General features: G+C 47.0%; 1 protein-coding gene across 1 annotated transcript in view; it reads left to right on the top strand.

Moving 5' to 3' along the window:
* The window catches only part of LOC135513238 (occludin-like), a 55,923-nt gene extending 39,519 nt beyond the window's left edge, over positions 1-16,404 (top strand). The window contains exons 5-8 of the mRNA XM_064936065.1: positions 3,470-3,682; positions 11,023-11,194; positions 11,896-11,937; positions 12,053-16,404. Of these exons, the coding sequence (XP_064792137.1) occupies positions 3,470-3,682; positions 11,023-11,194; positions 11,896-11,937; positions 12,053-12,154 (529 nt within the window). The 3' untranslated portion in view covers positions 12,155-16,404. The remainder of the gene's footprint in view (positions 1-3,469; positions 3,683-11,022; positions 11,195-11,895; positions 11,938-12,052) is intronic.
* The last annotated feature ends 217 nt before the right edge of the window (positions 16,405-16,621 follow it).

Below are 16,621 nucleotides of genomic sequence, written 5' to 3'. Positions count from 1 at the left end.
GTAGCGGAATGCATGTAGAAATGCTTATAGTAATCCAGCAACGTTTCTGCAACACATATAATATTGCTGCTTTTCAAGTCTCTCTGATATTAGACTCGCGAGTGAAGCTCATCCATCTTATTCTCCGGTGACTGAACATTTGCCAATAGAACGGAGGGGAATGCCGGTCGATTTTCTCTTTGTTCCCGTCTCGCCAGGATGCCGGCCCATGCAGGCCCGTCTGCCACGTCTACGCCTGCAGCGTTTTGATAGCCAATGAAACAAAGGTCTGGTATGAACAAAGGAACAGCTGAGTCGGAGTTGAAGTGGGATTTGAAGTTAAAATGAGGTTTGTAACTGTCGATCTGATGTCCAGAAGTGCTTGGTGGTCACATGTGATAATAGTATGAACTTTCTGTACAAAAAAAAAGTCAAGATAAACACGAAAAACTCGTAGGATGTCGCGCTTCTCCGACGGAACCATCTTTCTGTAATGGCTATCGTCGGTGGAAGGAGGAGAGGACCAAAGCGCAGCGTGGTTAGTGTTCATCTTTTTAATAAGAAACTGAACACTTCAAAAATACAAAACAACAAAGTGACAACCGAAACAGTTCTATCTGGTGCAGACACACAAAGACTGAAAATATAGAAAAACTAACATAGACTGCCCACCCCAACTCACGCCCTGACCATACTAAATAAAGACAAAACAAAGGAATAAAGAGAATATAGAACTGCATCTTGCGCAACTCTATACAAATAAGAGAAAGTACTGTACTTCAGCTTGTAGGCTATGTGTAACTGTTAAAGTAAAATTAGGTCTGTTTGAATGTGTTTACAATAACCTGCACCATTCCTTCCTCCCTTCGTAATCACTGATCTGACATAATAGGGATGGGTGTGAGACAGGCTTCCAGTAAGTAGCTTTCACCTATCCGCCGGTGATGTCAGATCATCGATAACTTTCAGGAAGGAACGACGCATGTTGAAAGTTTACGGACAGACACACTTCTCTGTCAAGAGTTACACGTATCAGGTCAAGTATTTAGTCACGTGCCTGGTCAAGTGGTCTTATTTGGTCTTATTTGCAAATGGGTGCACAAGACCTGGTGCTGTGCAGTAAACAATGCCTCTATCAGGCCATATGTCAAACAAAACTTACTTCAGGAAGTCCAGTGCCTGGGACAGGAGGGTACTGTATCGACCGCCCTCGGAAGTATCATGGAAAGTCAACAAACACATCTATAAACTGCTCATTAAGAGTTGAGGCTCATACATATTTAGAACAGTTATTGGAACAATAATAATGGATTCATGCTTATAAATTATTATAAACAAATCAATTAGACTGAATAAGAAATATTGTAGCTCTCACCATATATCAACCCTTAGTGATGCTTTATGAACTTAGCAAAAAAACAAACAGAAATGTCCCTTTTTCAGGAGCATGTCTTCATAAAAATCCAAATAACTTCACAGATCTTCATCGTGAAGGGTTTAAACACTGTTTCCCATGCTTGTTCAATGAACCATAAACAATTGATGAACATGCACCCGTGGAACGGTCGTTAAGACACTAACAGCTTACAGACGGTAGGCAATTAAGGTCACAGTTATGAAAACTCAGGACACTAAAGAGGCCTTTCTACTTACTCTGAAAAACACCAAAGAAAGATGCCCAGGGTCCCTGCTCATCTGCGTGAACGTGCCTTAGCCATGCTGTAAGGAGGCATGAGGACTGCAGATGTGGCCAGGGCAATACATTGCAATGTCCGTACTGTGAGACGCCTAAGACAGCACTACAGTGAGACAGGATGGACAACTGATCGTCCTCGCAGTGGCAAACTACGTGTAACAACACCTGCACAGGATTGGTACATCCGAACATCACACCTGCGGGACAGATACAGGATGGCAACAACAACTGCCTGAGTTACATCAGGAATGCACAATCCCTCCATCAGTGCTCAGACTGTCCGCAATAGGCTGAGAGAGGCTGGACTGAAGGCTTGTAGGCCTATGGTAAGGCAGGTCCTCACCAGACATCACCGGCAACAACGCTGCCTATGGGCACAAAACTGACAGGACTGGCAAAAGTGCTCTTCACTGACGAGTCGTGGTTTTGTCTCACCAGGGGTGATGGTCGGATTCTCGTTTTTCGTCGAATGGAATGAGCGTTACACTGAGGCCTGTACTCTGGAGCGGGATCGATTTGTAGGTGGAGGGTCTGTCATGGTCTGGGGCGTTGTGTCAGCATCATTGGACTGAGTAGTTGTGCATTACAGGGAAGACATCCTCCTCCCTCATGTGTTTCCCTTCCTGCAGGCTCATCCTGGCATGACCCTCCAGCATGACAATGCCACCAGCCATACTGCTCATTCTGTGCGTGATTTCCCGCAAGACAGGAACGTCAGTGTTCTGCCATGGCCAGCGAAAAACCCGGATCTCAATCCCATTGAGCACGTCTGGGACCTGTTGGATCGGAGGGTGAGGGCTAGGGCCATTCCCCCCAGAAATGTCCGGGAACTTGCAGGTGCCTTTGTGGAAGAGTGGGGTAACATCTCACAGCAAGAACTGGCAAATCTGGTGCAGTCCATGAGGAGGAGATGCACTGCAATACTTAATGCAGCTGGTGGCCACACCAGATACTGACTGTTACTTTTGATTTTGACCCCTCATTTGTTCAGGGACACATTATTCCATTTCTGTTAGTCACATGTCTTGTTCAGTTTAGGTCTTAGTTGTTGAATCTTGTTATGTTCATACAAATATTTACACATGTTAAGATTGCTGAAAATAAATGCAGTTGACAGTGAGAGGACGTTCCTTTTTTTGCTGAGTTCATGTAATGTTGATTAAACTCTTAAAAAGTCCTGCTTCATAAACAGAGGAATGCTAGCCTCAAGACTTCCCCAACCTTGTTGACATAACCTGCTAGTTTATATTATATGGTGCTCTGCTGTAATATCATAGCCACTTCCACTGTGCCTTGAGATGAAACCTTAAATCCCTGCTAACTCAACAGTGAACTTGTACTCTTCCCCTCCTTTTATTAAGGAAATCCGGAGTCTGTCTCTTCCATTTGTCCAGTGTTTTCGGTGACTTGTGATCAATTACATTCACGTACTTCATTGTCGTTTTTCACTTTAAGTGGATCAGAAACCATAGGAAGGTCATGGCTGATATGTTCTTGGTTGTATGTGACAATAAACTATGGCCATGACTAAGGTCATAGAAACTAAAGTCAAAACGAAGGTACATAGAGCAGATATATTCAGGTATTCAGTGTTTTTGGTAGATAGAGCAGAGGTATTCAGGTATTCAGAGTGTTTTTGGTACCTAGAGCAGAGGTATTCAGGTATTCAGAGTGTTTTTGGTACCTAGAGCAGAGGTATTCAGGTATTCAGAGTGTTTTTGGTACATAGAGCAGAGCTATTCAGGTATTACATTCATTGTTGAGTTTATATTGAATGTTATTGTTGTGCCTTAGGTATCCGGAGCATCTGGCTATCCTTCCCTCGGACCAGCCCTCCCAGGGGGCAAGTTCCAGCCCCTCTGAGGAGGCAGGTGGGGTCAGGAAGCCCTCTGCCAACAGGGGGAAGAGGCGCCGGCGCAACCCTGAGCTGGATGAATCACAGTACGAAACAGAGTACACCACTGGAGGAGAGACAGGCAACGAACTGGACCCAGAGGAGTGGGAGAGGTGAGACACACAGGAAGGCATACACATACACATGCACATACACACGCACATACACACGCACACACACACACACACGCACATGCACACACACACGCACAAATGTATTACACTCATGACTAACTCACTTTCGATAAAAGCGTTTGCTAAATGGCATATATTATATATTATTATATCACACACATTGGCAGGCACATTCACACACACACACACACATGCGAGCGCAGGCGGGCATATTCACACACACACAAACACACACACACATGCGAGCGTAGGCGGGCATATTCACACACACACACAAACACACGTTCACACGCACACACACCTGCAACAATGCAATGGTAGTAAGGGGAGGTTAGACACACACGGCAAGCACACACACACGCACACAAACACTAGAGCAATATTAGTCAGAGATTTTACACACACACACACCCAGTACACGGTTTGAAGAAAAGGTGTTATCGAGAACTTGAATAACCCTTTTTGGTTCCAGGTAGAACACTTTCAGATCCAGGTAGAACCCTTTTGGGTTCCATGTAGATGAAACCAAAAAGCGTTCTCCTATGGGGACAGCTGAAGAACCCCTTTGGAACTATTTTTTTCTAACAGTATAGCAGTCTGGGCTGGTCTTGTTTGGTCCAGTACAGTAACTAATCTCTACTGGCATGCCATTCCACATGAGGTTGTAATTGGAAATAATGAGAGAACTGGGCCAAAGGTTTAAGGTGTTGGGGGTCAGTTGTGGGTAGGTTGTTAGTGAGAGAGCTGCATCCACCTCCCCTCTGCCTTTCCTCTCCTTGAGACTGAGAGGGCCCTGGTGAGAGAATTGGGATCTGAAAACCATTATTTGACTGGTGTAAAATAGAAGATATGAAGCCCTAGCTTGCTTTACTGTGTATTACAAGGAGCATTAAATTCCTGTAAATGGTCAAGAAGTGGCCAAAAAGAAAGCGGAGCTTCTCGTTGAAATATGCTGAGTGTACAGCAAGACAGAATATGACCCTAATACTGTTGATCATAGTACATTCGAGTTCTACTGATCAAATACACCACATGACCAAGAGTATGTGGACATCTGCTCGTCGAACATCTCATTCCAAAATCATGGGCATTAATATGGAGTTGGTCTCTCCCCTTTGCTGCTGTAACAGCCTCCACTCTTTTGGGAAGGCTTTCCACTAGATGTTGGAACATTGCTGAGGGGACTTACTTGCATTCAGCCAGAAGAGCATTAGTGAGGTCGGCACTAATGTTGGAGCAATTAGGTCCGGCTCATAGTCGGTGTTCCAATTCATCCCAAACGTGTTGGATGGGGTTGAGGTCAGGGCTCTGTGCAGGCCAGAAACCATTTCTGTATGGACCTTGCTTTGTGCACGGGCATTGTCATGCTGAAACAGGAAAGGGCCTTCCCTAAATTGTTGCCACAAAGTTGGAAGCACAGAATTGTCCAGAATGTCATTGTATGCTGTAGTGTAAACATTTCCCTTCACTGGAACTAAGGGGCCTAGGCCGAACCATGAAGACAGCCCCAGACAGTTATTCTTCCTCCACCAAACTTAACAGTTGGCACTCGGGGCAGGTAGCGTTCTCCTGGCATCCACCAAACCCAGATTTGTCCATCGGACTGCCAGATGGTGAAGAGTGATTCATCACTCCAGAGAACGCGTTTCCACTGTTCCAGAGTCCAATGGCGATGAGCTTTACACCACTCCAGCCATCGCTCGGCATTGCACATGGTGATCTTAGGCTTGTGTGCAGCTGCTCAGCCATGGAAACCCATTCCATGAAGCTCCCGACAAACAGTTATTGTTCTGACGTTGCTTCCAGAGGCAGTGACTGTTGCAACCAAGGACAGACGGTTTTTTACACGCTTCAGCAACCTGTGGTCCCGTTCTATTAGCCTATATGGCTGAGCTGTTGGTTCTAGATGTTTCCATTGCACAATAACAGCACTTACAATTGACTGGGGCACCTCGAGCAGGGCAGAAATGTGACGAACTGACTTGTTGGAAAGGTGGCATTCCTATGACGGTGTCACATTTAAAAGTCACTGAGCTCTTCAGTAAGTCCATTCTAATGCCAATGTTTGTCTATGGAGATTGCATGCTTGATTTTATACACCTGTCAGCAACGGGTGTGGCTGAAATAGCCAAATCCACTAAGTTGTAAGGGTGTCCACATACTGTTGTGTATGTACAGTTGAAGCCGGAAGTTTACATACACTTGGGTTGGAGTCATTAAAACTTGTTTTTCAACCACTCCACAAATGTCTTGTTAACAAACTATAGTTTTGGCAAGTCGATTAGGAGATCTACTTTGTGCATGACACAAGTAATGTTTCCAACAATTGTTTACAGACGGATTATTTCACTTGCAATTCACTGTATCACAATTCCAGTGAGTCAGAAGTTTACATACACTAAGTTGACCGTGCCTTTAAACAGCTTGGAAAATTCCAGAAAATTATTTCATGGCTTTAGAAGCTTCTGATAGGCTAATTGACATAATTTGAGTCAATTGGGGGTGTACCTGTGGATGTATTTCAAGGCCTACCTTCAAACCCAGTGCCTCTTTGCTTGACATCATTGAAAAATCAAAAGAATTTAGCCAAGACCTCAGAAAAAGAACTGTAGACCTCCACAAGTCTGGTTCATCCTTTGGGGCAATTTCCAAATGCCTGAAGTACCACGTTCATCTGTACAAACAATATTACGCAAGTATAAACACCATGGGATCACGCAGCCATCATACCGCTCAAGAAGGAGACGCGTTCTGTCTCCTAGAGATTAACATACTGTAACGGCGTTCTTCGTTTGTTGAATGAGAGTCGGACCGAAATGCAGCGTGTTGGTTACTCATGTCTTTAATGAAGAAAAAACAGAACGATACATGAAATAACTAATAAAAACAACAAACAGGCTGTAATAGGTTTCACGTTCCATCTGGTGAACACTACACAGAGACAGGAACAATCACCCACGAAATACACAGTGAAACCCAGGCTACCTAAATACGGTTCCCTATCAGAGACAACAAGAATCACCTGACTCTGATTGAGAACCGCCTCAGGCAGCCAAACCTAAACTAAACACATCCCTAATCAACCACAATCCCAATGCCTACAAAAACCCCAATACGACAACACAATAACATAAACCCATGTCACACCCTGGCCTGACCAACTAATTAACTAAAACACAAAATACTAAGACCAAGGCGTGACAGAACCCCCCCCCTAAGGTGCGGACTCCCGAACGCACCTCAAAACCATAGGGAGGGTCCGGGTGGGCGTCTGTCCATGGTCACGGTTCCGGCTCAGGACGTGGACCCCACTCCATAAATGTCATAGTTCCTCCCCTTCGCGTCCTTGGATAATCCACCCTCGCCGCCGACCATGGCCTAATAGTCCTCACCCAGAACCCCACTGAACTGAGGAGCAGCTCGGGACTGAGGGGCAGCTCGGGACTGAGGGGCAGCTCGGGACTGAGGGGCAGCTCGGGACTGAGGGGCAGCCCGGGACTGAGAGGAAGCTCAGCCAGGCAGTTGAATCCGGCAGATCCTGGCTGGCTGGCAGTTCTGTCAGATCCTGGCTGACTGGCGGATCTGGAAGAGTCTGGCTGACTAGCGGATCTGGAAGAGTCTGGTTGACTGGCGGATCTGGAAGGGTCTGGTTGACTGTTGGATCTGGAAGAGTCTGGCTGACTGGCGGATCTGGAAGAGTCTGGCTGACTGGCGGATCTGGAAGGGTCTGGCTGACTGGCGGATCTGGAAGGGTCTGGCTGACTGGCGGATCTGGAAGGGTCTGGCTGACTGGCGGATCTGGAAGGGTCTGGCTGACTGGCGGATCTGGAAGAGTCTGGCTGACTGGCGGATCTGGAAGGGTCTGGCTGACTGGCGGATCTGGAAGGGTCTGGCTGACTGGCGGATCTGGAAGGGTCTGACTGACTGGCGGATCTGGAAGGGTCTGGCTGACTGGCGGATCTGGAAGGGTCTGGCTGACTGGCGGATCTGGAAGGGTCTGGCTGACTGGCGGATCTGGAAGGGTCTGGCTGACTGGCGGATCTGGAAGGGTCTGGCTGACTGGCGGATCTGGAAGAGTCTAGCTGACTGGCGGATCTGGAAGGGTCTGGCTGACTGGCGGATCTGGAAGGGTCTGGCTGACTGGCGGATCTGGAAGGGTCTGGCTGACTGGCGGATCTGGAAGGGTCTGGCTGACTGGCGGATCTGGAAGGGTCTGGTTGACTGTTGGATCTGGAAGAGTCTGGCTGACTGGCGGATCTGGAAGAGTCTGGCTGACTGGCGGATCTGGAAGGGTCTGGCTGACTGGCGGATCTGGAAGGGTCTGGCTGACTGGCGGATCTGGAAGGGTCTGGCTGACTGGCGGATCTGGAAGGGTCTGGCTGACTGGCGGATCTGGAAGGGTCTGGCTGACTGGCGGATCTGGAAGGGTCTGGCTGACTGGCGGATCTGGAAGGGTCTGGCTGACTGGCGGATCTGGAAGGGTCTGGCTGACTGGCGGATCTGGAAGGGTCTGGCTGACTGGCGGATCTGGAAGGGTCTGGCTGACTGGCGGATCTGGAAGGGTCTGGCTGACTGGCGGATCTGGAAGGGTCTGGCTGACTGGCGGATCTGGAAGGGTCTGGCTGACTGGCGGATCTGGAAGAGTCTGGCTGACTGGCGGATCTGGAAGGGTCTGGCTGACTGGCGGATCTGGAAGGGTCTGGCTGACTGGCGGATCTGGAAGGGTCTGGCTGACTGGCGGATCTGGAAGGGTCTGGCTGACTGGCGGATCTGGAAGGGTCTGGCTGACTGGCGGATCTGGAAGGGTCTGGCTGACTGGCGGATCTGGAAGGGTCTGGCTGACTGGCGGATCTGGAAGAGTCTGGCCGACTGGCGGATCTGGAAGAGTCTGGCCGACTGGCGGATCTGGAAGAGTCTGGCCGACTGGCGGATCTGGAAGAGTCTGGCCGACTGGCGGATCTGGAAGAGTCTGGCCGACTGGCGGATCTGGAAGAGTCTGGCCGACTGGCGGATCTGGAAGAGTCTGGCCGACTGGCGGATCTGGAAGAGTCTGGCCGACTGGCGGATCTGGAAGAGTCTGGCCGACTGGCGGATCTGGAAGAGTCTGGCCGACTGGCGGATCCTGGCAGACTGACGGCTCTGGCTGCTCCATGCTGACTGACGGCTCTGGCTGCTCCTTGCAGACTGACGGCTCTGACTGTTCCATGCAGACTAACAGCTTTGGCAGCTCCTCGCCGACTGGCAGCTCCATGCAGACTGGCAGCTCCATGCAGACTGGCAGCTCCATGCAGACTGGCAGCTGTAGAGGAGGAAGGCTCTAGAAGCGTTGAATAGGCGGGAGACTCCGACAGCGCAGGAGAGGGAGAAAGCGCTGACTGCGCTGAACAGGCGAGGCGCACTGAAGGCCTGGTGCGTGGTACTGGAACTGGTGGTACTGGATCGATGACACGCACAGGAAGCCTGGTGCGGGGAGCTGCCACCGGAGGACTGGTGTGTGAAGGTGGCACAGGATAGACTGGACCGTGAAGGTGTACTGGAGAGCCTGAGAGCAGGACTGGCACAGGACGTGCAAGGCTAGGTAGGTACACAGGAGGCCTAGTGCGTGAGGCTGGCACATTTTTCACCAGCCGACTAACACGCACCTCAGGACTAGTATGGAGCGCTGACCCAGGTGCCATTAAATCCCGGACACGCTCCGTCGGACGAATCTTGTACCTAAAGCACCATACTAGCAACTCCCTCATTACTCTCTCCTCCAATTTCCCCATTAACTCCTTCACAGTCTCTGCTTCGCTCACCTCCAACACCGGTTCTGGTCTCCTCCTTGGCTCCTCACGATAAACAGGGAGAGTTGGCTCAGGTCTGTCTCCTGACTCAGCCACTCTCCCTCTGAGCCCCCCCAATAAATTTTTGGGGCTGACTCACGGGCTTTCCTCTGCGCCGTCGTGATTGCCTCTCCAACTCCATTCTCCTATAGCCCTCTTCGCACTGCTCCAGCGAATCCCAGGCGGGCTCCGGCACTCTCTCTGGGTCGACCGCCCACCTGTCTATTTCATCCCACGTCCTATACTCCATGCTTCTGCTGTCCATAACGACTTCCCTTCGCTGCTCCTGCTGTCGCTGCCTGTTATCACGCTGCTCGGTCCGTGTGTGGTGGGTGAATCTGTAACGGCGTTCTTCGTTTGTTGAATGAGAGTCGGACCGAAATGCAGCGTGGTGGTTACTCATGTCTTTAATGAAGAAAAATGGAACGATACATGAAATAACTAATAAAAACAACAAACGGAACGTGAAACCTATTACAGCCTATCTGGTGAACACTACACAGAGACAGGAACAATCACCCACGAAATACACAGTGAAACCCAGGCTACCTAAATACGGTTCCCTATCAGAGACAACAAGAATCACCTGACTCTGATTGAGAACCGTCCTCAGGCAGCCAAACCTAAACTAAACACACCCCTAATCAACCACAATCCCAATGCCTACAAAAACCCCAATACGACAACACAATAACATAAACCCATGTCACACCCTGGCCTGACCAACTAATTAACTAAAACACAAAATACTAAGACCAAGGCGTGACACGTTCTTTGGTGCAAAAAGTACAAATCAATCCCAGAACAACAGCAAAGGCCCCTGTGAAGATGCTGGAGGAAACAGGTACAAAAGTATCTATATCAAAATATTTGGATATATTGAAGCAATATCTCAAGACATCAGTCAGGAATTTAAAGTTTCGGTTTTCCAAATGGACAATGACCCCAAGCACACTTCCAAAATGTTGTCAAAATGGCTTAAGTACAACAAGGTCAAGGTATTGGAGTGGCCATCACAAAGCCCTGACCTCAATCCCGTAGAAGATGTGTGTGCAGAACTGAAGGCGTGTGCGAGCAAGGAAGCCTTCAAACCTGACAGTTACACCAACTCTGTCAGGAGGAATGGGCCAAAATTCACCCAACTTATTGTGGGAAGCTTGTTGGAAGGCTACCTGAAACGTTTGACCCAAGTTAAACAATTGAAAGGCATTGCTACCAAATACTAATTGTGTATGTGAACTTCTGACCCACTGGGAATGTGATGAAAGAAATAAAAGCCGAAAGAAATGATTCTCTCTACTATTTTTCTGACATTTCACGTTCTTAAAATAAAGTGGTGATCCTAACTGACCTTAGACAGGAAGTAAATGTCAGGAATTGTGAAAAACTGGTTTTAAATGTATGTAAACTTCTGACTTCAACGGTGTAGTGTATGTGTAAACAATGTCTAACAATAATCTCTGACTTTGTCTATTTCTCTCTCTTTCCTTTCAGCGTCTACCCAGAGATAACGTCAGACGGCCAGCGTCAGGAGTACAAGAGGGAGTTTGATGCCGACCTGAGGGAGTACAAACATCTGTGTGCTGAGATGGATGACATCAGTGACCAGATGAACAAACTCAGCAGGCAGCTGGACACACTGGACGAGACCTCCGCCCAGTACCAGGTGAGAAACCAGAGGGAGACCAGTGGAGGCTTTTTTATTTTAATTTGAAATGTTATGATATTATTTTTGAGAGTACAGCAGGAACTGTGGAGAGAGACAGACAGTAGGGTCATAGAGGGTGGAGACAGACAGTAGAGTCATGGACAGAGGTTGGAGACACAGTAGGGTCATAGAGAGAGGTTGGAGACACAGTAGGGTCATTGAGAGAGGTTGGCGACACAGTAGGGTCATGGAGAGAGGTTGGAGACACAGTAGGGTCATAGAGAGAGGTTGGAGACACAGTAGGGTCATAGAGAGAGGGTGGAGACACAGTAGGGTCATAGAGAGAGGGTGGAGACACAGTAGGGTCATAGAGAGAGGGTGGAGACACAGTAGGGTCATAGAGAGAGGGTGGAGACACAGTAGGGTCATAGAGAGAGGGTGGAGACACAGTAGGGTCATAGAGGGTCACAGACAGACTGTAGGGTCACAGACAGACTACAGGCAGACTAGAGGGTCACAGACAGACAGAGAGAGGGTGGAGGTGGGGCCTACAACCCCTGTCGCCAGGGGCCATATGTGTGTCCGGATGGTGGAGGCTGATGTCAATTTAAATAGGAGGACAAGGTCAATACTATGATCTCTCCTTCCTTCACCAGCCTCCACTGAGATACTTAGAACCAGGGAGAAATAGTTATTATTCTCCTTATGCTTTACTTTAGGTTGTGGCAGAGGAATATAATCGACTGAAAGACCTTAAGCGGGTGAGCAGACATTTCTATGAAATCTTTCTACATTATAAAGAATGAACTCTTATCACCCAATATTGGAGAATAGACGATGAAACAAATGATCTGTTTTCTCTCTGCTCCTCCCCAGACACCAGACTACCAGGCTAAGAAGCTGGAGTGTCGCAAGTTGAGACACAAACTGTTCCATATCAAACGTGTGGTCAAGGCCTACGACAAGAGCCTTTCTTAAAGCCAAGCTCTCCCTCCAACCCTATCCACCCCCTCTGTCATCATGACAACACCACACTCCTGGACTAAGAATATGCAGAACACTAAGAATATGCAGAACACTAAGAATATGCAAAGCACTAAGATTATGTAGAATGTTGAAAACCAAAGCTCCCTTCTTGGCATTTACACACACACACACACACACACACACACACACACACACACACACACACACACACACACACACACACACACACACACACACACACACACACACACACACACACACACACACACACACACACACACACACACACACACACACACACACACACACACACATTAATGACATGGTTATGTGATTCCTTCTGCCTCAGTTAATTTCAGACCAGTTCTCCTCTCTATGTGGATTGCTTCACAGACACTATCGTACACTGTGGGGTTGAAAGACTATATGCACAATACTTCACACGTAACTCACAGCCCGCTAGCACTGCCATATTCCTCACTGTGCCTAGTAAGTAACATTGTTGTACATGCTTGCCTTGAAACACGGCCGTCTATCTGACTGAATGGGTGTGGTTATAAAAGGTTACTTCAATGTCGTTTCACCTGAGGTCGTCTGTGATCGAGGCATTGGGCCTTTGCTGGTTCCTGTTTTCATTGTTTATCTCCACAGATAAGGCAGCATGTAGAAAAGGGCGAGTCACATTGCTGAGTCTGCACCAAACCTACTAGAACAAACCTGTGCTGTGTGCTTCAGGCACTCTACAAAAGAAAGCTAAAATACCCGCTGTTTTCTCTTAAAAATGACTGAATTCCACCTTATATTATGACAGTTGGAGGACCTGCAGTATGTGAACACTGAGCTGCGTTCGTAAATTCATTCTGGTTATCTACCCGGATTCCAGAGCACTCTAGTCTTTGTGCCAGAGCGCAAATAACTGACATCAGATGAACATGACTGGTGTCAGTAAACGTCGGTAAAAAATAATGGAAAAAAGCGTAATGAAATTGTTGCCAGCAGCACAGTTACAGTCACCAACGCACTAGGGTATCATGAAAACAGCAGAACGCACGGCACAACCGTAGTCCTCGGGCCACAGCGTCCAGTGCGCTTCTCTGAACTCTCTGACGAGAGCGAACCGCTCTGAATGTACGAACTGACAACACCGCACTCTGAACGTATTCTGGCATTCCAGATTGAATTTACGAACTGACACTGACAACACCGCACTCTGAACGTATTCTGGCATTCCAGATTGAATTTACGAACTGACACTGACAACACCGCACTCTGAACGTACTCTGGCATTCCAGATTGAATTTACGAACTGACACTGACAACACCGCACTCTGAACGTACTCTGGCATTCCAGATTGAATTTACGAACTGACACTGACAACACCTCACTCTGAACGTACTCTGGCATTCCAGATTGAATTTACGAACTGACACTGACAACACCGCACTCTGAATTTACTCGGCCATTACAGATTGAATTTATGAACTAACACTGACAACACCACACTCTGAACGTACTCGGCCATTACAGATTGAATTTAGGAACTGACACTCTGTTGTGTATTGCCATGACAACCTCAATGTTGTGTTTGAGAAAAGGCGGGCTATGTTTGCAACATTGTCAGTGAAATTACTATTGTACTGTGTCTGCAGATAATTTCCAATATCACCATCTAGACTTCTTCTAAATCTGTCCATTGTGATTAACTGTATATTTTGTATATATTTTGGAGTTAAACAGGATTTAAATGGTGAAGTATTTACTAATAACACAGGATCAAGAGGAACAAAACGCTTTTTGTATTTGTCCTATGCATTCTTCATGTTAGGAGCCGTCTATCTGAATTCCTGCCACGTTCACGCGCCAGTCAGAACTAGGAAACGCTGACATTTCCGACTTGCTAACTGGTTGAACGCGGCACGGCACGTCTGTAACTTCAACCAGTTAGCAAGTCGGACATTTGAGTTTCCTAGTTCCGATTAGTACATGAACGCGGCAATATAGTGACATTTTGGTCATTGTGTACTTACTGAAGAGACAAATTAACTGTTGTCCAGGTTGTTTTCTCAGTGGTCATTCACAATGCACTGATGCTATGCACATATTAATTAACCAATGACGGGCAGTATTTTATGAACAATGTTTGTCTCATCATGTGCTCTTTAAACACTGTGGGAAGCATGCATCAATGTGGTTAATGGATCAATGAGCTCAACTCAGTTTGGATTTGATTTCTCTGCTGTGATATAATGATTACCTGTTGATTTATTATGTGTTGTCACTGCTCTGCTGATACACACCTTCTGCAAAGGAAATGCTTCTCAATGTCAGTTAGAAAATTATTTACAGCTATTTGGATTATTTGTTATTCATTTGTATTTTCTATGTTTGAATTGATGAGTTTTATGGAGATCAGATTTTTGCCCCCCCCCCCCCCCCATTTATGAGTCTTTTATTTTTATATGAATTGATTTTCTTTCATGTTACTGTAAAATCTCTTGTAAAAAGGCATAATTTCTAAAAACGTGTTGATTGCCATGAAAAAAAATAAACTTCTGTAATTCTTTAACGGTAATGTAACAAATACAGTATCCAGGATCCATTTCCTTTCTCCTAATGCCATCTAAAACCATACCTGCTGGTCAAGTTACCAGCTTGTTAGACAGCTAAACATGACTGGACGAGGCTGTTTATTTTTAAACGAATATCTAGCAGCCTGCAAGTACCAGGGGAAACATTTAAGTTTAGCTCCGGTAATACAGTATATTATAGCTTTTGAATGGTTTTCTGCATGGTAAACTCTGTCTAATCAGACATGCTCATGGTTCTCACCGGTAAGGTGCAATTAAGCGGTTGCTACCTCACTCTTCAGTAAAGAGGAAATTCAGCAACTCTTTGAGGACAGCGGGGGAGAATCTCAATTGGATTTTGTTCGACTCCTTGCAACCTCTTCTCTGTTCTCTTCTTGCCTCCTTTTGAAAGAGACTTACATATTTTTCAATTATCGATCAGATTTTCACAACTCATTTACCAATCACATCATGTCTTGTCTTCCGATTTTTTTTTCTTCACCTGTAAACCCCTGGTGAAGAGTGAAGACAAAGGCCCCCGATGCGTTGGTTTTATCAACTGTTATCACCTTCCACTTTCCTCAAAGAGTTACTGAGTTACTTCTCCAGTCTCACAGGTGAGGTGAAATTATACAATGTATCCACTTTGCTGGCGATGTGTCCTGCTCAAATAGTTATACAATTATAACAACATCCGAAAGTGAACCAGACATGAACCAACAACTTTTACATCTCTCTTTAGTAGGAATACGGTACCCTACAGCAGTGGTTCCCAACCAGGGGTACTAGGACCTGAGGGTAACTGGCCGTTCCACAGGGGGTACTAGGACCTGGAGGTACCTGGCCTATCCACAGGGGGTACTAGGACCTGGAGGTACCTGGCCTATCCACAGGGGGTACTAGGACCTGGAGGTACCTGGCCTATCCACAGGGGGTACTAGGACCTGGAGGTACCTGGCCTATCCACAGGGGGTACTAGGACCTGGAGGTACCTGGCCTATCCACAGGGGGTACTAGGACCTGGAGGTACCTGGCCTATCCACAGGGGGTACTAGGACCTGGAGGTACCTGGCCTGTCCACAGGGGGTACTAATACCTGGCCTATCCACATGGGGTACTAGGACCTGGAGGTACCTGGCCTATCCACAGGGGGTACTAGGACCTGGAGGTACCTGGCCTATCCACAGGGGGTACTAGGACCTGGAGGTACCTGGCCTATCCACATGGGGTACTAGGACCTGGAGGTACCTGGCCTATCCACAGGGGGTACTAGGACCTGGAGGTACCTGGCCTATCCACAGGGGGTACTAGGACCTGGGGGTACTTAGCACAGTAACTGAAAAAGGTCTGGAACCAGTCCCCTACAGTAATGTAGTTCTTGATAAAGATCAACAGTGCAGGACTACCTCATGTTTGCCCAATAAAGGGGGCTGGGCAGAGAACACAACCAGTGTTCGTCAGACACGGTCACCCTGTTTCTAGACAACTTTGAGGTGTTATTTCTTACATTATTCTTCTACTTATTTCCTCAGACCGTTTCCATGTGTGTATTGTTTATTTGTATTGCTAGGTTTTACTGCGCTGTTGAAGCTAGAGACAAAAGCATTTCACTGCACCTGTGATAACATCTGCAAATCTGTGTACGTGACCAATAAACTTTAATTTGATTTTGATTTGATATCAGCTCTTGTCTAATCAAGCCCGTTTTCAAGCATTCTAAGGACTTTAAGGCTTGTAATCTTCTGAATTTCCATAGATATAACATGCTTTCATGTTTTAAAAGCCTTATCTAGAATGTTCAAACATTTTAAGTGTTATTCCCAAATATCTCTCCTGTCTGACAGTTTGCAACAGTCCCATGCTCATGCCCCATACATCAGAAGGTAAACT

The sequence above is a fragment of the Oncorhynchus masou genome, chromosome 24 (assembly GCF_036934945.1).
Source record: "Oncorhynchus masou masou isolate Uvic2021 chromosome 24, UVic_Omas_1.1, whole genome shotgun sequence".
Lineage (NCBI taxonomy): Eukaryota > Metazoa > Chordata > Actinopteri > Salmoniformes > Salmonidae > Oncorhynchus > Oncorhynchus masou.
This window is presented reverse-complemented; position numbering and strand designations above follow the sequence as displayed.